Source organism: Micropterus salmoides, unplaced genomic scaffold, assembly GCF_014851395.1.
Source record: "Micropterus salmoides isolate LMB-PRFRI ecotype aquatic unplaced genomic scaffold, ASM1485139v1 Ms_hic_scaffold_5, whole genome shotgun sequence".
Classification (NCBI taxonomy): Eukaryota; Metazoa; Chordata; class Actinopteri; order Centrarchiformes; family Centrarchidae; genus Micropterus; species Micropterus salmoides.
The window spans coordinates 17,108,903-17,134,259 of NW_024044237.1; the positions used below are offsets into that span (position 1 = coordinate 17,108,903).

Consider the following 25,357-nt stretch of genomic DNA (forward strand, 5'->3'; position numbering starts at 1 on the left):
CTTGTAATTGTGGCACTGTTTTTGTGCATAAGGAAATTGTAATACATGGTGACCTGTACTTCTAAAGCATTTAAAATTCTCTTTTTTGTATTGCATTGGATTTATTTAAAGGAATTAGAGACAAAACTTGAGTATTTGGGGGGGAAATCTGCTGTTTACTTGGTCATCCTGTCTGTTTCGTGGAGGCTGAATGTAATATGCAATGGTAACTGGATCGAGTTAATGTTCCTGGGTTGTATAGCCACTGCTGTCTTGCCTGCCTGATCAACTGCTGATTTTTGTGTCCTGATTTTAAATGGGGATTCTTTTTATGAGACTCTGTTACAAGTGAATGGGCCCTGTGAATGTTTTTACCAACTGCTAGGTTCTGCTAAGGGTGGAGCAGTTACTTGTTTTTGGGCTGCGTGACGTGTGAAGACTATTGGATCTGAACGGTCGACATGGGCCTACAAATGTTGTAGATTTTGAACTAAATCTACATCTGTCCGCTGCAGAGGCTCTAACCACAGCCTGGAAGAGGAACTAGTATAAATGATTACTGGTATAATATAACATTAATATTATTTACTGTAGGTTTTAGTCTTCACTAACCCACTGTGCTTGTAAATCATTTATGGGCATATGTGAGTGAAAGAGTTGCACTGCAGAGCCCTGCTTCACTGTACTGTTGTTCATACTAGCCTACTGTATATAATGTGTATTAAAAGACATACACTGGGTACGGAAAGTATTCAGACCCCTTTAAATTTTTCACTCTTTGTTTCATTGCAGCCATTTTCCAAAAATCAAAAAAGTTCATTTTATTTCTCAGTAATGTACACTCAGCACCCCATCTTGACAGAAAAAAAACTGAAATGTAGAAATTTTTGCAAATTTATTAAAAAAGAAAAACTGAAATATCACATGGTCATAAGTATTCAGATAATAATAATAATACAGCCATGAGTCGTTTTGGGAAAGATGCAACAAGTTTTTCACATCTGGATTTGGGTATCCTCTGCCATTCCTCCTTGCAGATCCTCTCCAGTTCTGTCAGGTTGGATGGTAAACGTTGGTGGACAGCCATTTTCAGGTCTCTCCAGAGATGCTCAATTGGGTTTAAGTCAGGGCTCTGGCTGGGCCATTCAAGAACAGCCACGGAGTTGTTGTGAAGCCACTCCTTCGTTATTTTAGCGGTGTGCTTAGGGTCATTGTCTTGTTGGAAGGTAAACCTTCGGCCCAGTCTGAGGTCCAGAGCACTCTGGAAAAGGTTTTCGTCCAGGATATCCCTGTACTTGGCCGCATTCATCTTTCCCTCGATTGCAACCAGTCGTCCTGTCCCTGCAGCTGAAAAACACCCCCACAGCATGATGCTGCCACCACCATGCTTCACTGTTGAGACTGTATTGGACAGGTGATGAGCAGTGCCTGGTTTTCTCCACACATACCGCTTAGAATTAAGGCCAAAAAGTTCTATCTTGGTCTCATCAGACCAGAGGATCTTATTTATCACCATCTTGGAGTCCTTCAGGTGTTTTTTAGCAAACTCCATGCGGGCTTTCATGTGTCTTGCACTGAGGAGAGGCTTCCGTCGGGCCACTCTGCCATAAAGCCCCGACTGGTGGATTGCTGCAGTGATGGTTGACTTACTACAACTTTCTCCCATCTCCCGACTGCATCTCTGGAGCTCAGCCACAGTGACCTTTGGGTTCTTCTTTACCTCTCTCACCAAGGCTCTTCTCCCCTGATTGCTCAGTTTGGCCGGACGGCCAGCTCTAGGAAGGGTTCTGGTCGTCCCAAACGTCTTCCATTTGAGGATTATGGAGGCCACTGTGCTCTTAGGAACCTTAAGTGCAGCAGAAATTTTTTTGTAACCTTGGCCAGATCTGTGCCTTGCCACAATTCTGTCTCTGAGCTCTTCAGGCAGTTCCTTTGACCTCATGATTCTCATTTGCTCTGACATGCACTGTGAGCTGTAAGGTCTTATATAGACAGGTGTGTGGCTTTCCTAAACAAGTCCAATCAGTATAATCAAACACAGCTGGACTCAAATGAAGGTGTAGAACCATCTCAAGGATGATCAGAAGAAATAGACAGCACCTGAGTTAAATATGAGTGTCACGGCAAAGGGTCTGAATACTTATGACCATGTGATATTTCAGTTTTTCTTTTTTAATAAATTTGCAAAAATTTCTACATTTCTGTTTTTTTCTGTCAAGATGGGGTGCTGAGTGTACATTAATGAGAAATAAAATGAACTTTTTTGATTTTTGGAAAATGGCTGCAGTTTCAGTCTATAATCACCTTTCTAATTGACCCACTGAAAATGTTGCACATACAGTTGATGACAATTCTACATGACAGATTCTGCAAAGGCAAAATGAAATATCTGAGCTGCTCATACAACCACACAGAGAAAGCCAACTGCCACCAAGACAAATACCTGTTTTTGAAGGTGACCCACTGAAGTTCTAAATGTCCATGCAAGCCTTTAGGCACTGTGTAGGAGAAAGCTGCATCTGAAGGTGATTGCATGTATTATTTGGAAAGGTACACCAGAGGGCGCCCACACGACCTTGTACAAAGCTGTTTACATATGAGTGCAGAGAGGTTTTGAAACAGCTAAAGCCCTCCTACAGGAACACTTCGGTAATGAAACAAAGATCACAGCAGCATATATGGAAAAGGTTCTCAACTGGCCTGGGGTAAAGGCTGAAAGTGTTTAGTTACTGCAGGACTATGCATTATTTTTATGTGGATGCAATAATGCAATGTCAGATTTAGAGGACATGAAAGAGCTGGACATGTCTGCCAACCTGAAAATTGTTGTTTCAAAACTTCCATTTAAATTAAGGAAAAAATGTTTACATTCTGCATGTGATATTTGGGAGAGACACAACCGCAGACCAAACCTTTATGACGTTGTACACTTTGTGGAATATCAAGTCAAAATCTTGTTTGATCCTATTTTTGGTGATGTCCAAACTACTGAAAGGGTTATGCATGTTAAAAGGGATGTGTATACAGCAAAATCTAAGTTGAAGCGAGACAACTTTGCTACAAACGTCTGCGCTGTTAGCAAAGTGCAACACAAGGACACACAAGATGATAAACGTAAGGACAATATCTGCAGCAATTGTTTATTCTGTTTACAAGAGCACAGTATGGATGAATGTCAATGATTTGCCAAGAACAAACATCATGAAAAGATCAACTTCTTAAAGGAAAAAGGAGTTTGCTTTGGGTGTCTCAACACTGGTCATTTGAACAAAAATTTTGATAAGCGCAAAAAACCTGTGAAAAATGCAAACGGAGCCATCCAACAGCTTTACACATTCATGCATAGGCTTAATCTCACTGGGACAAAGTCAATGGAACAAGGTACTACAGTCTTCCAAATGTTTACACACAGAAAACAATGCCATTGAATACAGCAAACATCATCAAACAAGAAGACCTTAAACAGTGGCCTTACCTTGAGCACAATGAAATCCCTGAAATTGATGCCAGCGTGGAGTTATTAATAAGTACTAATGCTTCAAAGTTGGTAAATTGTGAATAGCCAAGGTGAGGGTCCCTTTGCTGTTAAAACCCTATTAGGGTGGGTGATCAATGGCTTAGAAAAGGATTGCGAAGACAACATGAATGACAGATTATCTGTGGAATCACTTCAGCTGCTATTGGAGAAGCAGTACCAAAATGACTTCAATGACAAAATCACCGACGACAAAGAAGAAATGTCAAGACAGAAGGCAAGATTCATTGAAATAATGGAACAATCTGTAAACTTAAAGGACGGACATAACAGTTTAAAGCTGACATTCAAAGCCCAGAGGTAACACTGCCAAACAATCAGATCAACGGTGCCTCATTGGACAAAGAAATGAGAAGTTCCACCAAGAATACACAAACTTTCTTGAGGATGATCCAGTGGAAGAAGATGATCCAGAGGTCAAACTGGAGATCTCTACAAACACAGTAACTATTCAAGAGGATAATGCAACCCATCAACTCACACATAGTTGCAAGGTTGCTCAAGGTCAAAAAGACTCTATTGGAGTTGAGTCGAAGAAGAAAGCAACTTGTGATGGTTGAAATGGCTGATCTTTGTTATGTTGACAAGAAAATGTTGGAAGCCAGAAAGTTGTTGGGACGAGACAGTGTATCAACTGAGGATCTATTGGCAGCAGAAAACGCTATCCTTCAGTTCTGTCAGAGGGAAAGATTTGACAAAGAGATTTGTGCAGGACAAGGACAGGAAAACTTGTAAAAAAGTGTAGTCCTATCTACAAACTGAATCCTGTCCTAGAGGATGGACTGTTAAGAGTAGGTGGAAGATTATCCAGGACTGCAATGCCCGAAGAGGGCAAACACCCAGTCATCCTGTGTAAAGATCAGTACATCTCCATGTTAATTCTTAAAAATGTTCATGAACAGATGAGGCATGGTGGGAGAAATTACATCCTCTCCAAATTGAGAGAAAGGTTCTGGGTCACTCATGCCAATGCAGCAGTAAGGAAAATCTTGTCAAGTTGTGCTTTCTGCAAGTGTCACAAAGGAAAAATGTGTGATCAAAAATGGCTGATCTCCCCAAAGAAAGGATTACTCCAGACTTACCTCCATTTACTAATGTGGGAGTGGACTATTTTGGGCCCATTGAGGTAAAACAAGGATGTTCCTATGTGAAATGTTATGGTGTTATCTTTACATGCATGGCCAGCAGGGCAGGTCATTTAGAAGTAGCACACTCAGTGGACACAGACTCTTGCATCAGTAAGGGTAATCTTACAGCAGGAGATATCGTTTTGGTTGCAGATGCTATAGCACCACGAAATTCTTGGATGACTGGAATAATTATTAAATCATTTCCAGATAAATCTGGCATAGTCAGATCTGTGCAAATCAAAACCAAAACAAACGTAATTGAAAGAACAATGTAAAAGTGAACAAACGCACCAAAGTGTCACGCCGCCCCAAGCAGGGAGGTGACAGCTGTGTGTTGTGTGCTTGTTTTGAGTTATTTTTTCCCCTTTTGGAGTGTGTGAAAGGTGCTTGGTGGGTTTTGGTTTTGTCTGTCTTCCTGTGGCGTTCCCCCTCTCTCTCTCCCTCTCCTTCAGGGCGGATGTTGTGGGCCGGGCCCCTGAGAGCTGGGCGTCTTCCTCCAGCTGCAGGCAATTACTCCTTACACACCTGTTTCCCATTTTCATCTGAACCGGTTCTTCTTTCTTCTGAACCCTGCCATCTCCTCAGTTCCCCGCCGGATTATTAGTGGTATAGTAGGTAACGCTACTAGCAGTCTAACCAGCCTCATGAACCATGTGTCCGTTTTTGACCTTGTTTTCCTGTGCCCTGTTTAGAGTCCGTGGAGACCCCGCTCTACCCTGGAAGTCTCGCCGTTTCCCGCCTGCCTAGTTACTCGTCCTGCCTGGCCTACCTCATTCTGTCTCGCCGCATCTGTCTACCTTTTTCTTGTGTTCAATAAACTGCTTCCTACCCTCCTGAACCGTGTCTCTGCCTGCATTTGGGTTCGAGCCACGTGAAGTCCTGACACAAAGAGGGCTTTATTTGGTTATTTTTATTGTAAGATATTTTTTGTTGTATTGTCTCCATACATGTATATGTTTAATTGTTATGTCTTGTAGTACCATGAACAATTAGGGGCCGGTTGTGTTGGAGCCATTCTGTATATTGGGATGGGGTGGTGCTGTGTTCTGCTACAAGTCTACTTAAGACAGGTGTTGATTAGTGCAGGTGTGGCACACAGCAAGGTGCATGGTTTTTGACCGTGAGGCACGGCGTGTAATCATGGAGACTGACTTGAGTTAAGTTTATTATTTAAGAAATGTTTAATTTATTGTTATGTTAATAAATGGATTGGCGTATCCGACTTTAAGTTGAAAGTTTATTATTTTAAGCCACAAGGAAACAGCACGCCCACAACACGCGTGCAAAACAACTTACATGTGCGCCAACACTGTCTGCCATCACGTTTCCATACCTGGAAATTGTGAAATATAAGTTATGTAAGTGTTGTTGCATAAATACTTGTGTTTTCATGATGCGCAGTTCATAATTGCTGTTATAATTTCATGTAACAAATATAACTTAATTTGGTGTAAAGATAAAATGTAATACATGTTTAAGAACTAAAGGGTAGAATAAGCTGCTAAATGATATGTGGTTAACAGTGTATCTATCTCATTCTGTATATTTACGTTTGTCCCGGAACTAATGTTTTCTGTCTGTGTTACCGCTACAACGGTTTAAGTCGACACTCACTGCCTTGAATTCCGGCGGAGCAGATAGCTCCGATGCTTGTTAAACTGCATAAAAGTTAAAAATGTGGTTTGAAGTTAATACAGACGACCAAATGGACATTCAAGAGACTTCAAAGAACTTAGTAACCTCTTTTCACGACAAGCGGCCAACGAGGTATTATTATATGTCTTTATTGATCTGGATGTTGTTTGTATTTTCTCTGCTAAGCTATAATGTATTGATTTATTTGTACTGTGTTCACTTACAATGTAGTTCTCACGGCGTATAAGGCATATACGACGTTCAAGGCGTACATGGTGTGAAGCTGGATGTACCAAAGAGACCCGATGTGCCCACAGCAATAAACGCCCGTTGCAAAGAACTGACCTGTGTCTGTGTTGTCGCGAAGAGAGCTACAGTGAGAACTCGACCTGCTCGGCGCGGGTATGAGAGAAGACGAGATTACGGCGGGTAACGACGTGATGAAGATCCAGCATGTAAGATAAGCAAAGCCCAGGACACACTGTCGACATAGCTACCACAAGCAAATGTTATAAGACTTTGTTAAAAGGTGCGACTTTCCGTATAAAGGCCAGAAAGAGCTCTACCAAAGCCATCTTAAGTCAAGTGGTGTGAGAAGTGGTTTAACTTGGAAATTGCAGTTAAGGATTTAAGTCTATTACCCTTGCATACTGTTTAGCCTGTGTTTAAGAAAATATCTAATGTGCTGGTATTCATGATTGTTACATGCAACAAATCTAAAAGGAAGAAAGTTCAAGCCCCTTAAGCAAATTAACACGTTTCAGTAAGGTTAAAGGAAAGTACATTGTAATTTATTTTCTTTATTTATACTTTGAAAGGTAACAGAAGTTAAAGTATAACTTAAGCTAAGTTTAAAGAGTAATTTCATTGATGTTTTTTCAATTTCAAGTGTAAAAACAAGTGTTTTGATGCCTTTTGAGCATATTTAATTCACAATTAAGGTTTATGTTAATTAAGGTTTGTGTTTTGCCAAACTAATTCCTAGTTTAAGCTAACTTGAAGTCTAAACAAGTTTAAATACTGACACAGTTTGTGGTACAACATTTACGTATTCAGAGTTAGACTTCGCTCACTGTCTTCACACATCTGTTAAGATTCAAATAATTACTAAAATTTCCTAGTTAATCACACTTAGCCTACTGTAGCTTACACACAGCCCAAAATGTCAAACTCAAGTCCTGAGACCTGTCATGAGAATAGAAAATCATCTGCTCAAGCCGAAACTATAGACATTGGAGCTACAGAAGATGTAGAAAGGCTACGAAGAAGCGAAAGAACCCGAACCCTAACAGAAAAGGGAAAAGAATTCGAAGAAGAAAAGCTAAAGAGCATACAACGTCGGTATAGAATACTCTATGAGAAGTGGAGGTATCACGCAAGAACAAGCAAAGAAATACTGAATGATGAGGCCTCCGAAGACGAATTGTATGAGCTAATTGAGAACATGAAAGCTACGTGTTCTGATGTAAAGATGGTTTACGAAGAATTACGTAGAGTCCAAGCTCCTGAAGCAGAACTGCGACGTAGAGTAGACACATGTATATCGCTGTCAGGATTTATCATTCAAAAGGCAGAAAGGCATCTTAAAGGCATCACAACAGAAGATCCCTGGCCTGATGTTGGATCGATCCTGAACTCTACATGTTCTCCATCAAGACCACTGTCACATCAATCACAATGTGGTTCTGTCAACTCTAGCTTCCACTCGCTTAAAAAACATGAGGCTGCTGCCGAAGCTGCTGCATCGCAGGAGGTTTTAGCGGTGTTGGATGAACAAGAAAAGGAAATGACAGAACTTCAAAGGTTAGAGGTTGAAGATAAGCAACGACTGGCACAGTTTGAGTCTGAGAACCTTGCTAGACAGCAAGCGATGCAAGAGCAGCGTAGAAAACTCGAACGTCTTGAAGAAGTGAAGAAACTGAATGCCGCAAGAGCTCGAGTAAAGGTCTACGACCAAATCGAAGAAAACTTCAAAGCGATTGACTTGCCTCATACTGTTGCATTAGCAGGAGAACCTCAAACACTCTATGCTTCAAGTCCCCCATTCATTCCTCCATCTCTACCAGTCGCATCACAAATTCTCAATGCCTCAAGTCCCCCATTCAGTCCTCCATCCCTACCAGTCGCATCACAAACTCTTCTTGCCTCAAACACCCCGTTCATTCCTCAATCTCTTCCAGCTACAATGCAAGCCCTTCATAGTCCACAAAGCCTTCAACTGGTATCTCAAGCCCCATCAACTTTAGTGCCCATACCTCAAGTGCAGAACAGCTCTGATTTGGTCAACGTTCTAGCAGAAGCTATAAGTGCTAATCGTCTTCCAACTCCAGAGCCCTCATTATTCACTGGAGATCCTTTGAAATTCAAAGATTGGCAATTATCCTTTGAAGCGCTAATCAATAGGAAAAACATTCCAAAGAACGAAAAACTGTACTACCTTAGAAAGTACCTTGGTGGCGCTGCAAAGAAAGCTGTAGAAGGATTTGTCCTACTAGGAACGGAATCAGCATACGACTCAGCCTGGCAGCTGCTGGAAAAGCGTTTCGGAGACCCTTTCGTGATTGGGAAGTCCTTCAGAAACAAGCTGCACGCATGGCCAAAAATAAGCTCTAAGGATGGGTTTGAACTAAGAGAATTTGCAGACTTTCTTAGGAGCTGTGAAACAGCAATGCCCTACATTAGAACATTGGAAGTTCTGAACGACTGCAATGAGAGTCAAAAAATCCTACTGAAATTGCCTGACTGGTTGGTATCCAGATGGAATCGCAAGGCAATGGAAGTCAGACAAACAAGAGCTGAGTATCCACCGTTCAAAGAGTTCGTAGAATTTCTGTCGAAGGAAGCAGATCTTGCTTGTGATCCCATATCTTCGGTACAGGCGCTGAAGAATGTGGAAAGTGAGAAACCAAGGTACCCACGAAACCAACCCATACAAGCTAAAACACTGTCTACAAACACAACAGAGAGCAGCATTCCATCGTGTGGTTTCTGCAAAAGAACAGGGCATGTTCTCGCCAAGTGTAGAAGGTTCCTTGAAAAGACAGTTCAAGAGCGCGTCAAGTTTGTACAGGTGGAGAAGCTTTGCTTTGGATGTCTAAAGGCTGGTCATCATTCGAGAAGATGTGATAACAAGAACACATGCGAAAGGTGCCAGAGGAGACATCCAACATGTTTGCACGATGACAAGGTCAGTGAACGTCAAAGGTCATCACCTCTAAAGGGAGAAGAACACTTAAAGTACAAGGCAAACATCAAAGAGATGACTGCAACTGCAACCACAAACAGAGTCGTACAAGACGGCGTAAGCACACAAACCTCTTCAATTGTTCCTGTCTGGATCTCATCCACAAAACGACCAGATCAAGAAGTTCTTGTCTATGCGCTCCTAGACACACAGAGCGACACAACCTTTATTCTAGATGAAGTGGCCCAGGAGCTCAACACAAACAAAGAAAATGTCAGTTTGCGACTATCCACAATGTCTACAAGGTCGACAGTCATACCCTGTCAAAAGCTAACAAACCTGCAAGTGAGAGGATACAACTTAGAGAAAAGGATTCCATTACCATCACTTTTCACACGAGAGTTTATCCCAGCCGACAGATCGCACATTCCAACCTCTGAAACAGCACTAAAATGGCCTCATCTGGAACAATTAGCAGACAAGATTCCACCACCATTGGACTGCGAAGTAGGCCTATTGATTGGTTATAACTGTCAGCAAGCTCTTCTACCAAGGGAAATCCTGGCGGGCAAAGAGAACCATCCATACGCGCAGAGAACTGATCTCGGCTGGAGCATAGTCGGCTGCTCAAATCTAGAAAGTGACTGCAGTGATGCAATAGGAACCAGTCATAGAATCATAGTGCGACAGGTGACGCCTGCAGTGCATCAATCAGTTGAGTTAAAGAGAGAAGTACACTTTGCCTGCAGAACTCAGGTCAAAGAGATTAGTCCAACAGACATCATCAAGGTTCTCGAATTCGATTTCGCAGATCACACTACGGATGACAACCTCGTTTCTCAGGAAGACCTTCTTTTCTTGTCCAAGGTAGAGAAGGGTATAAAGCACAAGGAAGACGGCCACTACGAACTACCACTTCCTTTCAAGACGGACAAACCTAATCTCCCAGACAATAAGCAATGTGCTGTTCGAAGGCTCGCCTCTTTAGAGCGAAAGTTGAGAAAAAATGAGCAGTATAACAAGGATTATGTCCGTTTCATGAATGACATAATAACTCTAGGAGATGCTGAGAAGGTCCCATGGAATGAACTCGATAATCAATCAGTGTGGTACATTCCGCACCATGGAGTCTATCACCCCCACAAACCTGGGAAGATCCGTGTCGTTTTCGACTGTTCAGCACGTTTCCAAGAAACCTCTCTAAATGATCATCTTCTGACCGGGCCAGATCTGACCAACACATTAGTCGGAGTACTATTTCGATTTAGAAAGGGTCCAATAGCCATTATGTGCGACATTGAAAGAATGTTTCATCAATTTCATGTCGCAAAGGAACACCAAGACTACTTAAGATTCCTCTGGTGGGACAAAGGCGATCTGGACTCGAAACCCTCAGTGTACAGAATGAAAGTGCACTTGTTTGGAGCAGCATCGTCCCCTGGCTGCTCCAACTTTGGACTCAAACATCTGGCATCTCAGGGTCATGGAATGTTCAGCGAGGAGTCCATCAAGTTCATCCAAAGAAGCTTCTATGTTGACGATGGCTTAATAAGCGTAAAAACAATCGATGAAGCCATTCATCTGGTGGAAGAGTCTAGAGCCTTGTGCAGAACAGGAAATCTTCGGCTGCACAAGTTTGTGTCCAATGAAAAGGAAGTAACCGCCGCAATACCACCAGAAGAACGTGCACAGACCAAAGATCAAGATATGGCCTTAGGAGAATTTCACATCGAGCGAGCACTTGGAGTTCAGTGGTGCATCGAAACTGATGAATTCAAATTCAGAGTCGTGGTTAAAGAGAGCCCACTGACAAGAAGAGGAGTTCTCTCTACAGTCGCCTCTGTCTACGATCCGTTAGGGTTTGTAGCCCCCTTTATATTAGTCGGCAAACAGATCCTGCAAGAGCTATGTAGAGAAAAGGTAGGCTGGGATGAAGATCTTCCCGAACACATTCTGCCAAGATGGGAGTTATGGCTTAAGGATTTGCCACACCTGGCAGCACTGAATGTTCCAAGAAGTTACCTTCCATCACATTTTGACTCAGTCATGCGTTATGAGTTACACAACTTTTCAGATGCAAGTCTCAATGGATACGGTGCATGTTCTTATCTCCGAGCAATAAGTGAAACAGGACAGATCAGTTGTTCACTTGTCATGGGGAAGGCAAGAGTAGCCCCTACCAAGCTAACGACCATCCCGAGACTTGAATTGTCATCAGCTGTGACTTCAGTGCGCAACGGCGATGTTGTAAAAAGGGAGCTTGAGATTGAGAACTTAGAAGAGTATTACTGGACTGATTCGAAGGTGGTTCTTGGCTATGTGAACAATGATGCAAAGAGGTTCCACACATTCGTAGCCAATCGGATCCAACGTATAAGAGCTAGCACGAATCCTGAACAATGGCGACATGTCAGCTCTGGAAATAATCCAGCCGACCATGCCTCAAGAGGACTGACTTCGGTTCAGTTGAAGGAGTCGAACTGGCTGAAAGGACCTGACTTTCTTTGGCAGCAGAATCTTCCATGTAAAGAGGAAATGGTGGGAGAAGTTGAAATGACCGATCCTGAGCTTCGCAAAGCCCATGTTCATGCAGTCAAGATGAAAGAGGTGAATTCACTGGTGAAGCGCTTTACAAAGTTTTCGGACTGGTCCAGAGCAGTGAGAGCGGCTGCTAGGCTAAAGAGATTCATCAGAGAATTCAAAGGACATCAGCCAAGAACAAAGGAAGCAACTAGCCTTGAAGAAAGAAGAGAAGCCGAAATCTTTATTATCAAGCTGGTGCAAGAAGAAGCTTTTGCTGAAGACATTCAGAAAATCAAGCTCCAGAAAGAAAACACCCTGAACAAGCGTAACAAGTTACGCCAGCTGAATGCCTTCTTGGATAAGGACAATGTTCTCAGAGTGGGAGGACGATTATCTCGATCAGCCTTACACCATGACGTAAAACATCCGGCAATACTTCCGAAGAAATCTCATGTGTCAGCCCTTCTAGTCAAACACTATCACGAGCGTGTACATCACCAAGGAAGAGGCATGACCATGAACGAGCTGCGCGCAAATGGAATATGGATTCTTGGTTGCGGAAGTGCTGTCTCCTCACACATTTATAAATGCGTAACTTGCAGGAGATACAGAAGAGCCACAGAAGTCCAAAAAATGGCAGATCTCCCGGAAGAGAGAACAGAAATGTCCCCTCCTTTTACCTATTGCGGACTCGATTGCTTTGGCCCCTTCATCGTAAAGGAAGGAAGGAAAGAGTTGAAACGCTATGGATTGTTGTTTACTTGCTTATGCTCCAGAGCAGTACATATAGAAACACTAGACGACTTAACAACAGACGCTTTCATGAACGCGCTTCGAACATTTGTAGCTATTAGAGGACCTGTGCGTCAATTGAGATGCGATCAGGGAACAAATTTCATGGGTGCCAGGAGACTGTTTTCTGAATTGCTTAAAGGAATTGACCAAGAACGTCAACGAGCATTCGGTTGCGAATTTGTAACGAACGTCCCATCAGCAAGTCATATGGGTGGAGTTTGGGAGCGTCAAATTCGAACTATCCGAAGCATCTTAACCGTTATGCTCGACAAATCCGCAAGCAGACTTGACACCACATCGCTGAGAACGTTTCTCTACGAAACAATGGCTATAATCAACAGCAGACCGTTAAGTGTTGAACATCTTCATGATCCCAATGGACCAGAACCTCTCACACCCAACCATATTCTAACGATGAAATCATCAGTTATTCTGCCCCCTCCCGGGCAGTTTTGCAAAGAAGATCTCTATTTGCGCAAACGTTGGAGAAGAGTGCAGTTCTTAGCTGATGAATTCTGGCAAAGATGGAAGCGGGAATACTTGCTAAACCTTCAACAACGACAGAAATGGCAAAGAACAACACGGAATTCACAAGTGGATGACATTGTGATTCTACAAGATGACAGCTCTCCAAGAAACGAATGGAAGCTTGCCAGGGTCGTAGAAGTTCACCCTAGTGCAGACAGTATGGTGCGGAAGTTGAAGCTACTAGTCGGAGACACTACTGATAAAGGACAGCCACTAACTAAAAGAATCTACCTCGAAAGGCCCATTCACAAAGTAGTTACCTTACTTGAATCTAACTGAGTCACATACACAAGATTACATTCATTCAGTCTTACAACACCTTTAATTGACCTTCCACGTATAGAAATCCTACATTTCAAGTTAATTAGGGATTTGGTGGGAGTGTAAGTGTTGTTGCATAAATACTTGTGTTTTCATGATGCGCAGTTCATAATTGCTGTTATAATTTCATGTAACAAATATAACTTAATTTGGTGTAAAGATAAAATGTAATACATGTTTAAGAACTAAAGGGTAGAATAAGCTGCTAAATGATATGTGGTTAACAGTGTATCTATCTCATTCTGTATATTTACGTTTGTCCCGGAACTAATGTTTTCTGTCTGTGTTACCGCTACAACGGTTTAAGTCGACACTCACTGCCTTGAATTCCGGCGGAGCAGATAGCTCCGATGCTTGTTAAACTGCATAAAAGTTAAAAATGTGGTTTGAAGTTAATACAGACGACCAAATGGACATTCAAGAGACTTCAAAGAACTTAGTAACCTCTTTTCACGACAAGCGGCCAACGAGGTATTATTATATTGTCTTTATTGATCTGGATGTTGTTTGTATTTTCTCTGCTAAGCTATAATGTATTGATTTATTTGTACTGTGTTCACTTACAATGTAGTTCTCACGGCGTATAAGGCATATACGACGTTCAAGGCGTACATGGTGTGAAGCTGGATGTACCAAAGAGACCCGATGTGCCCACAGCAATAAACGCCCGTTGCAAAGAACTGACCTGTGTCTGTGTTGTCGCGAAGAGAGCTACAAGTTATAAACACAAAAGTTAGTATCTTGAGTATCTACAAAATCTATTTCAAGGTCAAATACATAGAAACAGTGTGTCTGTCTCTCTCAGTTCACAAACAGGAAATTTTTGTGCAGCTGAGATTTATACAGGGCTGTGACCAGGGCTGGACTGGTAATCTGTTATACCGGGCAAATGCCTGGTGGGCCGACAAAACTTTGGGGCCGGTGTAACTAAATTATTTATTTATATAACCCCGGCCCATAAAGCATAGACAGCGTTTTTTTGACATACTTGTACTTTACTTAAATATTTCCATTTCTACATCACTAAATTTTGGGGGAAAACACTGTACTTTTTGCTTCACTATATTTATTTTACAGCCATATTTAGTACCTATTGTTCAGATTCATATTTTACATGAAAACACAACAAATACAAACAGTCTATTCATTTAGGTGATGCTTTTATCCAAAGCAACTTACGATTGTTATACATGTCAGAGAGGTCACACAGCTCTGAAGCAACAAGGGGTTAAGTGTCATGCTGAGGGACACAACAGTGGATAGGTCACAGTGGGGGATTGAACCCAGGTCTCTCACACAAAAGGCAGGCATCTTATCCATTGCGCCATCACCAAGTACAAAATTAGCTTTCTTTTTTATTATCCCTCCACTGCAGCCCAGCACTGAAACACTGTCCACAGAATTCCTCGCATTTCCCATGCTTTCCCCTCCTATTGTTTCTGTCTAGGCCTTTCTCATTTCTCAGGTTGTACCTCCTCTACTCCTCACTCCTTGACTCCTCGCTAATCGAGGTGCGTTTTAGGAATTGAGATATCCTTCAAGATGACGGCATCCTGTCTTTGCTTGTGCTTCAGGTTTTTGGTCACAGTGTTGGAGAGCTCTGTTCGGTTTTCAAGTTGTCTCCACCTGCCTGCCCAGCTCAGGGAGCTTCCCTCTCTGGAGATTCCCCTTGCACATTACATTACATTGCATTTGCACAGTTATCAATAAATACCCCTTTCACCACTGTCTCCATGTCTTCATCTGAGTCTTCTCAGCAACCAAACCATATTACAAACAGGACATTTTATATTAAAAAGACTGTACATTCAGAAGATATTCACTTGCTTTTATTAACTGAGACTTCAGATGAACTTAACAAAATATTTTTCACAAAACAAGGACTGTTGATTTCTGTTCTTGTAATTGCCAGAATGAACAGGAGGAATGATTACAGCAAGAAAACCCTGTTTCAATTTTAATGTTAGTACTTGACTATTGTTTTAAGACAGACTTGAAAATTTTTAAATCTGCCCTTTAAGTAAAGGATTCCAGTACTTCTTCTACCACTGCCTGTGGCTTGTAAACAATTGATGTTCAGCTAACTGCACTAATTTCCTAGTTAAACATGAAGTTGTTTATTTTAAGTTAACCGTACCCAGTAATAACAAGTCTGTGTATCAAGCTATGTTTGACCCAAAGATAGCAAATTGTCTGTTGGGTTGTGTTTTTGACAAATGCGTAATAATTCAACAAGATATCTATAATATTTCAACACGTTTTCATCAACGGACTCAATATTTTGATGAGTGCTGCAGCCATAAAAACATGGTGTCACTGCCCCTCAAGCGGTCAACTTCAGTGGATACAGTGGTTAGCGAAGATCCCATTTTTATGTGTAAATCCAGGCTCATCCTGGGTAGCTACAGTTTGATAGAAAGTTTTGATTTGAGTGGAGGACTCCATGTCCAGCTCCTCCCCTCAGTGGAAGCCTCAGTTTCTGTGATCATGGTTTTTTGGCTGAACTGTCATAAACAAACATGTGACAGCAAAACATTTCACGTTCAATTCATGCACAAACTTAGATCCCTCATTTTAACAGAACCTTTAGTTATTGAATATCTTTCAACTTTAGCTTGATAAGTGAGTTTCCTCCTTTTTACGTACAGTATCTGAGTGAGAATAAAATAAATCTTTCCGCTTTTGGGCCTTTGAAGTTGAGATTCAATCATAATTATGTGCTTTTAATTTCATGTACTCTGGTATATCTCTGCTCTTTTAATGATTGGAAATATTGAACTTAACCCTGGTCCTGAAAAAATTACCTTTATGTCCACTTTTCTATATTTCCTGGGATTTTATACTCATGTTTTAAATAACACTCTGGGCCTGGGTTTACATGCAGGTGTCCCTCACATGGACCTATCTCAATTGCTGTGTATTCGACAACAACCTATTGACACAACGACAATACCTCAGTTGCTATTTAAATCTCCTCCTGTTATCCCAGTCTCTAATTCTAAACCTGTTAAAGCACAAAAAAGACCCTCGTGTCTAAGGAAAAGTCCAGTTACTTTATGCCAGCTTGGTAGAATCAGAGGTTTTAAAATCTGTCATTTAAACATGAGAAGCCTCGTTCCAAAATTGGATGAATTTAAAATCATGCTTGCTCAAACTAAGGCTCATGTTATGGCAATATCTGAATCATGGCTGTCCCCTACTATATCTGATTCCTTTCTCTCGATTGAAGATTATTCATTGTATCGCAGAGACAGGACTGATAGAATTGGTGGCGGTGTTGCTCTTTATGTAAATAATAAATATGCACATTCTGTAGTAAAACTTTCAACAATTTCTGAGTCACTTCAATTAGTTGTTCACTTTACAAATCAACTCTCAGTTACTATTATTGTCACATACAAGCCTCCAAATGTCTGTCCAACTGCATATTTACTGCAGCTTTCTGACTTAATAAAATCTGTAAAAACTAAGGAGCTTGTTATTCTAGGTGACATTAATTTGAATTGGATCGATAATTCATCTAAACTTTTGAAAGCAACTGCCATAAAACATGGTCTTCATCAATTAATCAAAGATCCCACCAGATTTGGCAAAACACGAAATTCTATTTTGGACCTCATCTTCACTAATCAACCTTCTAAGTATAGTATATCTGGAGTGATAAATACAGCAGTTTCAGATCATTCACTTAGAAAATGTCTTAAACAGCCAAAATCTCAAAGAAATAGTTACATTAAAAAAGTACCAAATTCAAAATTGTCCCAGTTTAATGCTGAATTTGCTGATGCTGATTGGAGTAATGAGATGTATTTGCAAGATCCTGATCATGTTTTGTCAAATTTCCATAAAAGAGTGGAGACAATACGTCAAAAATTTACTACTACTTATATATCAGGCAAAATACAATACCTTGGGTAACTCCTGACATTATGCAGCTTTTAAAAAAGAAGGCCACCTATTTGAAAGCATACAGATCATTAAAAACACCTGAGGCTAAGCTTATTTTCACACAGTTTAGAAATAAGTGCAATTTTGAATTATTCAAAGCAAAACAGCTATATTTTGAAAATCAAATAAACCGAACGGTTTCCAACCCAAGAACATTATGGAAAACACTTAAATCTATAACTGGTGAAAATCCTATATAACTATCCATAAATGGTACTCTTCTCACCGATCATGATAAAATTGCTAATTCTTTCAATGAGTATTTTGTTGCATCTGTTCAGGAGTTATCTTCTGGATTTATTGTTCCTCAGTTTCTCCCATCAGTACCAGCAGCATCTCAGCAATTCTCCTTTTCTGAAATTGCACAAAGCGATATAACTAACATTTTGGGTTCTTTGAATGCTTCTCAGGCTTGTGATACAAATAATTTAAATATGACTTTTCTTAAAACTCACGCTAGTACACTTATTCCGCTTTTCCATCATTTAGTTAATCTGTGTATTAGGCAATCAGTATTTCCTGCCATGTGGAAAACAGCCCAGATCACTCCGATTCTTAAGTCTGATGATCCAACTAATATCTCCAATTACCGGCCAATTGCAATTCTCCCAACTGTTTCTAAGTTACTTGAAAAAACATTATATAATCAATTAATTAATCACCTTGAATACAATAACCTGCTCAGTGATTGTCAGCATGGCTTTCGACCATTGCGGTCAACTATGTCGGCTTTGCTGCTTTTTACTGAGCAGATACGGGCGTCTTTAAGTAAAGGTCAGGTTACTGGAGTCATATACATAGACTTTCGAAAAGCTTTCGATACAGTTAACCATCAAATTTTGTTAAATAAACTTCTTTCTTTTCATTTGTCCTTCTCTGCAATAGATATGTTTAAATCATATTTGAGTGACCGATCTCAGACTGTAAGAATCGGCTCGGTAACATCACAGTCACGAGTGTGTTCTATGGGAGTTCCACAGGGCAGCATCTTAGGTCCTTTACTTTTCCTTATGTACATTAATGATCTTCCCAATGTGTTTGATGTTTCTAGTACTTTGTTATATGCTGATGACACTGTCATTTTTTTGTCTGGCTCAGATATTGATACAATTAATTACAAACTTAACTCAGACCTACAGCATTTACATGATTGGCTCCAGGATAACCATTTAACACTTAATACTAAGAAAACAGAATGTATGTATTTTTATTCATCTAGGAAACAACTGTCTATATCAAATTTCATCACCTTTTCTAATCAAAAACTTTCAATTGTATCCACGTATAAGTATCTGGGAGTCTCTCTTGACTCACATCTTACTTATCGTGACCATGTCCAAATTTTAACCAGAAAGTTAAACCAAAAGTTATTTGTTTATAGTAAAATTAGACCATATTTACAGCATTCTGTTTCTAAAACATATCTTCATGCCATTATATTGTCCACTCTGTCATATTGTGTACCTGTTTGGTCACTCACAACAAATGAGATCCTTGAACCTGTAGCGAGACTCTACAATAGAGCCTATAAGATTTACAACAGGCTTCCAGGCTGGACTCACCACTGTGTTGCACTATCTTTGAGTAATGCCTTGACATTTCAGAACTATAGAATAAGCCATGGTTTGAACCTTTTTTATCAGATCTTAAATGGACACACTACTGCAGGATTGTCTGCGCTAGCTCCAAAACTCAGCTCAAGGCCCGAACGCACTACGAGATCTGTTGCAAATGGACTTCTCCCTATACCAGCTTTTAGAAACTGCTATGGACAGAAATCTTTCTTTAATTTGCTCACTACAGCCTGGAATGATACTCCACAGCACGTCAGATCTATAACATCAATAAGACTATTTAAACAAACTTTTGCTCGCCATCTGATGGACAGGTATATCTGTGAACACTGAGATAGCTTTATGACCTCCACATCATAGTTTGTGTGCTTGTTGCTGTGTGTTTGTTATTGTATGGTTTTGTTGTGTTTGAGGTATTCATGTTCTGCAGAACAGGAACCTGCTGAAAATCAGTTCTATACTGAGTCAGGCCCGATTGCTCTTAATCTCTTCCTGCTTAAATAAATAAATAAATAAAAAATATCTTTTTTTTCTGTTATTTGTATTTCAGTTTAAAATAAATTACCCTTATGTAAATAGTATTTGTACACAACCAAAGATAGCTTTCAGTTTGTTTCAGCATCACAGATCTATGGCAGTGTGACGGAGGGGCAAGAGCAGTCACCCCACCCATATTCAAAACCGGTTCTACCACACATGCAACTTGACCGCAACGCCAAAGAGCCAGGCTCGTTGATATGGCAGTCACAGCGCATACTCAACCATAGTGATGGTGGTCTGTCACAGGCAGTCAATGAAGATCAAAGCTGACAAAACATATTTAATTATTTGTTTATAATTTCATTTATGTCTCCTGATTCTTGTATGAATGTTGGCCCAGAGTAGGTCAGTGTGTGAGCTGCAAAACACATCACTAAGGAAGATGTTTTCAATATACCTTTACCATAGCTGCATAAAATGTGTCCAATTAAACAAGTTAATCAGCTCACCATGAGAGACTCCGAGTAGCATCAGCAACAATCCAATGAGCAGCTTCCATGTCTCCTCAGTGTTCAGCCTCTGTTGACCCAGTCAGCAGCTTCCAGACAAACCTCTCTACTTTATTCAGTAGCAAACATGCACTTAGTGATTAGCCGCATATAAGAAGATGTGAAAACTCTGATCAGATAGTGTTGTCAAAATAGTAAAGCGGAAAGGAGAAAGAGGAAGCATGGTGAATGTGGTCACTAAGTGCACAGGTATCAATACTAAAAGCTCCAAAAACAACAAAACATCTGATTGCTCCATTCAATCATCTCATATCCAACTAGCTGAAAAAGTGAAACAAGTAAACATTTTGCTCTATCATTGGACTAAACAAGCAGAGTAAAGATCAATTTTTATTTTCACTTTGGGGTTACTCAGCTTTAATTACTACTAAGTTCTTGTAAACCAATCTTTTAGAGAGGTGCATTGGATCAGAAACTCAGTGCTTTGGTCCTCAGACAGTTGGGGGACAGTTGCAACTGTAGGAGCCATTTCAGTGTTTTATGTCCAGGTATGGGCTGTCGGTGGTATTAGGGTTCTGGGATAGCTAATTGTGGCTCATCTACTTAGAAGGGCAGGTGCAGAGGGGAAAAGCCAACTAGTTTATGACCGCCACCAATGTTGTTGCTGTTCGTATGTTGTGACACTGTCGATGAAGATGGAATATTGTTCCGTTATGGATATTGAAGACTGTATGTGTAACAATAAATCATACCTCTCATGACAGAGAAGAAATCAGAACTTCATTCTTTCTGAACCGAACAATGGTAAGTGCGTCAACTACTTTAACCCTCTGCGTAGCCCTCAGCTGCTTTAGCGTTTACTGCAACTATAAGGAAACATGAAGTCATTTTAACACCTTCAAGTCTCTGGTATGTCATCACATGACATACATCTTACAACATCCTCAGACATTAAAGTTATGCTTCTTGTGTCATTCACTAGGCCTACATAGTGAAGGAAGCACAATATTATAGCAAACTGGTCATTTCACGTCCGCATTTATGTTGGGAACAGTTTTACGTACAAATTATTATCCTTGGATACACTTCAAGAGATTATTTTATGTTGGTCAATTTGAGAGCATATATTTTGAATAGAATGTTCAACAGCTAGTGTGTGCTTAAAGGTGCTCAATCACCACTGATCCCTCCCTTTGCAAGCGTATAGGAGAAGCTGCAGTGGCCGACATGCTCTGTAGGCTCTTGTGCTAAATAAGACATGTGGGCCTCCATTTGTCCAAATATCACATCCCTTTTTACTTCTGAACAAAATGAATACTACTACTACCTTTTTGTACATATTCAACGTTGTGACAAAACGCGCTCTGTAGAGCAGTTTGTCCATTTGGGCTACTGTAGTGGCGCAACATGGCGACTTCCATGAAAGGGGACCCTCGGTGTATGTAGAAATGGTTCATTCTAAGGTGATAAAAACATAACAGTTCATTATGTAAGGTCTTTCTACACCACTGAAAAGTTATGTATATTATACTGCATTTCTGTCAGTATATCCTCCTAAATATTACACACTGGACCTTTAAAGGGCTTAAAGGGAAGTGTAAAAGGATGGTGGGGACTAAACATTTTACACAAGTCTTGAAATTTTTAAGATTTCATGTTGACTTTCACCATACTATTTGAGGAAAAACTGTCATTGCACTCAGGTATGAAGGAAGTGAAACAAACTATAACCAAAACTTTCATCATAAAGGATAAACCATATACACAGTTTCTCACACAAAGACCTCTCTTTTATTCTATTATTCCTGGCTGTTGTGTTGTTAAAACACTGCAAAATGTGTACATATGCACATGATAAGAACAGCTACAGTGTGAAACACAAATGTCTCTTGTTTCCAGGCTGAAAACTAAACAGAAAGTTACATTTAAAAGTGAATATAAACATGTTACTTAACCTGTACTATGAAGTTTAACATACCCAGGACATCATGCGAGTGAAACCCAAACACAGCTTGAAGATGTTGTCATAACACAACATGATTAATAAGCTTCAGCATCAACTAATAACCAGCTTAGATATACAAGCAAACTACTTTTGCCATCTAAATCCTGGTAGTCTTTAAAGTATTTGTTTTATATGATGTTCTGCACAAGCCCTAACACTAGACAAATGACTAAATTATGTTTTCTGATGATTATTAACAATAATAGTAATGCAACTTAATTACATATAGCCCTGTCCATCAGACTGCAAAATTTAATTTACAGCAAATCCTCCCGTTATGTAAATATTTTTAACAAAGAGCAGATCAAAACTACAAAGTTTAACACCACTTTATCTGCTGCTGCTGTACAAAAATTAAATGAACATAAAGGGAATACCACAAGTCTTTTTCAACACTATTGCAAGATACAAAAAGACAACTTCTGTTTCCAACTTGTCTTAAAAGTCCTGGTTGCTGTTGGTTCTTGGAGTTGCTGGTTGTCTATTGGTAATGATGGTCCTCAGTTGAGTTCAATAAAGTCCAGTACTGTGGCGTTCAGACTTTTTCTTTGAGCCTGCACAAAAGAAGTTAAAGTGGCACTAAAGGCTTTGATATTTCATATGGTATTGACTGAAACGCTGTTTTTCCTACTTTTTAGATTACAAACAGGCTTAAAGGTTACCTGACTTCTTTCGTCGCCTCACTTTCCGACATACACAGCAACATATGACCACCAGTATCAGTATCAGTAAGCCACCCGCTGCAGAGCAGATTATGATCAAGTTGGCCAGAATGCTTTCTGGGGAAAAGAGACCACAATGGTAATTATAAAAACGTGAAGCATTTAAACATACATTTTTGTTATTTGCCAACCTGGGTGTTACTCATATGTTCCACTTTGTAGGTCTGCTGGGAGTTTCACTTAAACTATGCGCATGAACCAGTTTGTTAGTGTGAGGCTGTGGCAGCAAGTTTCATAATTGCTAAAAAAAAAGAACAGTTGACACAGTACACGCCCTTCGGTTTTTATCAACTGCCACTATACAATAAAGAAAGACTTCAGTTGAGGCTATGGGCTCTATAAACAGATACAAATACATCAAGAATAATCTGAAATCTACTATAAAGTGCAGAAGCTACAAGAAAGATGTCCAGAGGAATACATTCTGTGCTCACTTTTGGTTTAAACACTTAAAGGCGTGTTAGAGGTGGCATTTGAGCTTAAGTTGTGATTTAATTTGATTTCACATTATTGTCAGATTTGTCTGAAAAGTGTCTTGCATCGCAAGGTGTAAACACTCTCTCTCACATAACAATAACATAACATATAGCCTATAAAACACTACAAACATGTGTGTCTGTGAAGATTCTCACTCATCCAGGTCATAGTTTTCCAAGGCAGATTAAATCAAGGGTTGAAGATACCTGGAGATGTTTGGCTTCTCATCTAAGAGGCTTCTTCAAATATCTTCAACCAAAGTCCAATTGCCCTCGATTTAACCTTCTTTGGATACAAATATGTAAATTATGCAAACTATAGCAGGTTAACACTTCTTGCCCTGATTAATGTCTCCCAAATCTCTTTAAAAAAAAGAGGTGGTAAGTTAAATATTAAAAATTCATAATGGACAACAAAATGAGAATAAAGTTGATTTAGGTCTACTGAAAGTTCATGTGAATGTTTTGCACCTCTGTCAGTAGGCCTACTGAGACTACACTACATTACACTACACGGGTACTTGGATTAAAGTAAGTGCACAGCAGAGTGTGAAATCTCAATGAACAATCTGAACAGGCTGCAGAACACTTTGATTATTGTCTGTGGATTCAGATGTTTGTGATTTCTCCTTTAATCATCTATCTTCCGTTGCACAAATTGGTGTGTTTTTCACACCCTCGTGATGATTTTTTTTTTTTTATCAACTTTATAATATATATACTAATAACTACTGAAGCATAAACAGACCACTTGCCTTCAACATCCAGTGTAAATTTAACGTTTCTCACGAGGACCCCGTCTTGAGTAAAGATCTCGACGCTGTATGCACCTGTATCGTTTACCTCCACGTTTGTGATCTTCATAGTCCCGTTGTGGATGAAAAACTGTGTCCTGTTTCTAAATGGCTCCGGCACCGTCACAGTTTCTCTCTTCAGGGAGAACACGATTACGGGTCCAGTGGAAAGCTCTTTCTTGCATCGCAGCTGATGGCCGCTGGCACTGGTCATCAGCTGGATGTACACAGCTCCTCCGAGAGTAGCAGAGCACTGAGATGTGTTCTGGGTGGCATTGCATTTAGTCTCAGCAGCTGGGAAGAAAGCTAGGGAAAAATAGCATATTCAAAAGCTTAATTAATTCATCTTTTACGTTTATGTTAATGTTTCTTTAACAATGCGGATTTTACCATGCGTTACTCCAGCTAACATCACAAGAATGAAAACTTGCTGCATGCTCCTCTGTCCTGCAGAATAACGCCTATCATAAGAAATGAAGCCCAAAAAAAGGTGATGAACTGAAGACTGTTCTAACTACAGATGCTGAACCTCAGATAGGACGTTGCGCCGTTGACAGGAAACGGTAATGGCTGGCGGTTTGGTACAGCGGTGGAAAGACAGGAAATGAAAGAAACTACCTTACTTCTCCTTTCAAACAAGACTTTGGCAGCACGCTGTGGTATGTTCATAAGAAATACAGCGCGTGAAGAAATCTTCTGTTGTCCTTCTCTGTTTAAAATCACAGCTTGTGTGCAGCTGAAACTCAGGTTTGCATCAGCCAACGTCATCTGACTGGTATGACAGTTTCAACCACACTACGTGGCAAAATATTTGCCGAGGAAACTTTTTCAGTTTTGTTTTAAAGCACTTCTCAATTTGCCAAAATGGAAAAAATGGAAGTGAGAATTATAATTCTGTACACAGAGAGAGCAAAATACCTGTCTGTGCCCTGTAACAATAAAGTCTAAATGGCAGTAGCCTATTTATTATGGTCACACAACCTTTATACACATCTACCTGTAGGTTAGGATAACCTTAGCTCTGTATGTAGAAGGGCAGATATATTTGTTCTGGATCAGTAAGCATTTCTCTGAACAACTTTTTACATGCTCAAACACTCTAATATAGCCAAGATGAGCCACCACAAGGGCACAGATTCTTCTTTGTTTGGATCAGTGTTTCATGTAGTGTTGTAGTACTCGAGACTGGTCTTGACCACTTATTTGATGGTCTTGGTCT

At 40.3% G+C, this 25,357-nt stretch overlaps 2 protein-coding genes and 1 long non-coding RNA gene across 3 annotated transcripts; 2 read left to right on the forward strand and 1 right to left on the reverse strand.

The window, feature by feature from the left end:
• The first annotated feature begins 2,286 nt into the window (after nucleotides 1–2,286).
• Nucleotides 2,287–5,872, forward strand: LOC119888622. Its single transcript, XR_005441913.1, has 2 exons — nucleotides 2,287–5,259; nucleotides 5,337–5,872. It is a non-coding gene; the product is annotated as an uncharacterized LOC119888622 (long non-coding RNA).
• Nucleotides 5,873–6,007: 135 nt separating this feature from the next.
• LOC119888612 lies at nucleotides 6,008–14,311 on the forward strand. The gene is made up of 3 exons (XM_038699267.1): nucleotides 6,008–6,411; nucleotides 6,511–14,101; nucleotides 14,202–14,311. Exon 2 carries the CDS (start codon nucleotides 7,442–7,444, stop codon nucleotides 13,586–13,588), a length of 6,147 nt encoding a protein of 2,048 aa, XP_038555195.1. The 5' UTR covers nucleotides 6,008–6,411; nucleotides 6,511–7,441; the 3' UTR covers nucleotides 13,589–14,101; nucleotides 14,202–14,311.
• Nucleotides 14,312–21,909: 7,598 nt separating this feature from the next.
• On the reverse strand, nucleotides 21,910–24,836 carry si:zfos-741a10.3. Its single transcript, XM_038699279.1, has 4 exons — nucleotides 24,529–24,836; nucleotides 24,100–24,444; nucleotides 22,809–22,925; nucleotides 21,910–22,700 (listed from the first exon to the last, which is right to left on the reverse strand). The coding sequence occupies exons 1-4, from the start codon at nucleotides 24,572–24,574 to the stop codon at nucleotides 22,657–22,659; spliced, it is 552 nt and encodes a 183-aa protein (XP_038555207.1). The 5' UTR covers nucleotides 24,575–24,836; the 3' UTR covers nucleotides 21,910–22,656.
• Nucleotides 24,837–25,357: the final 521 nt, after the last annotated feature.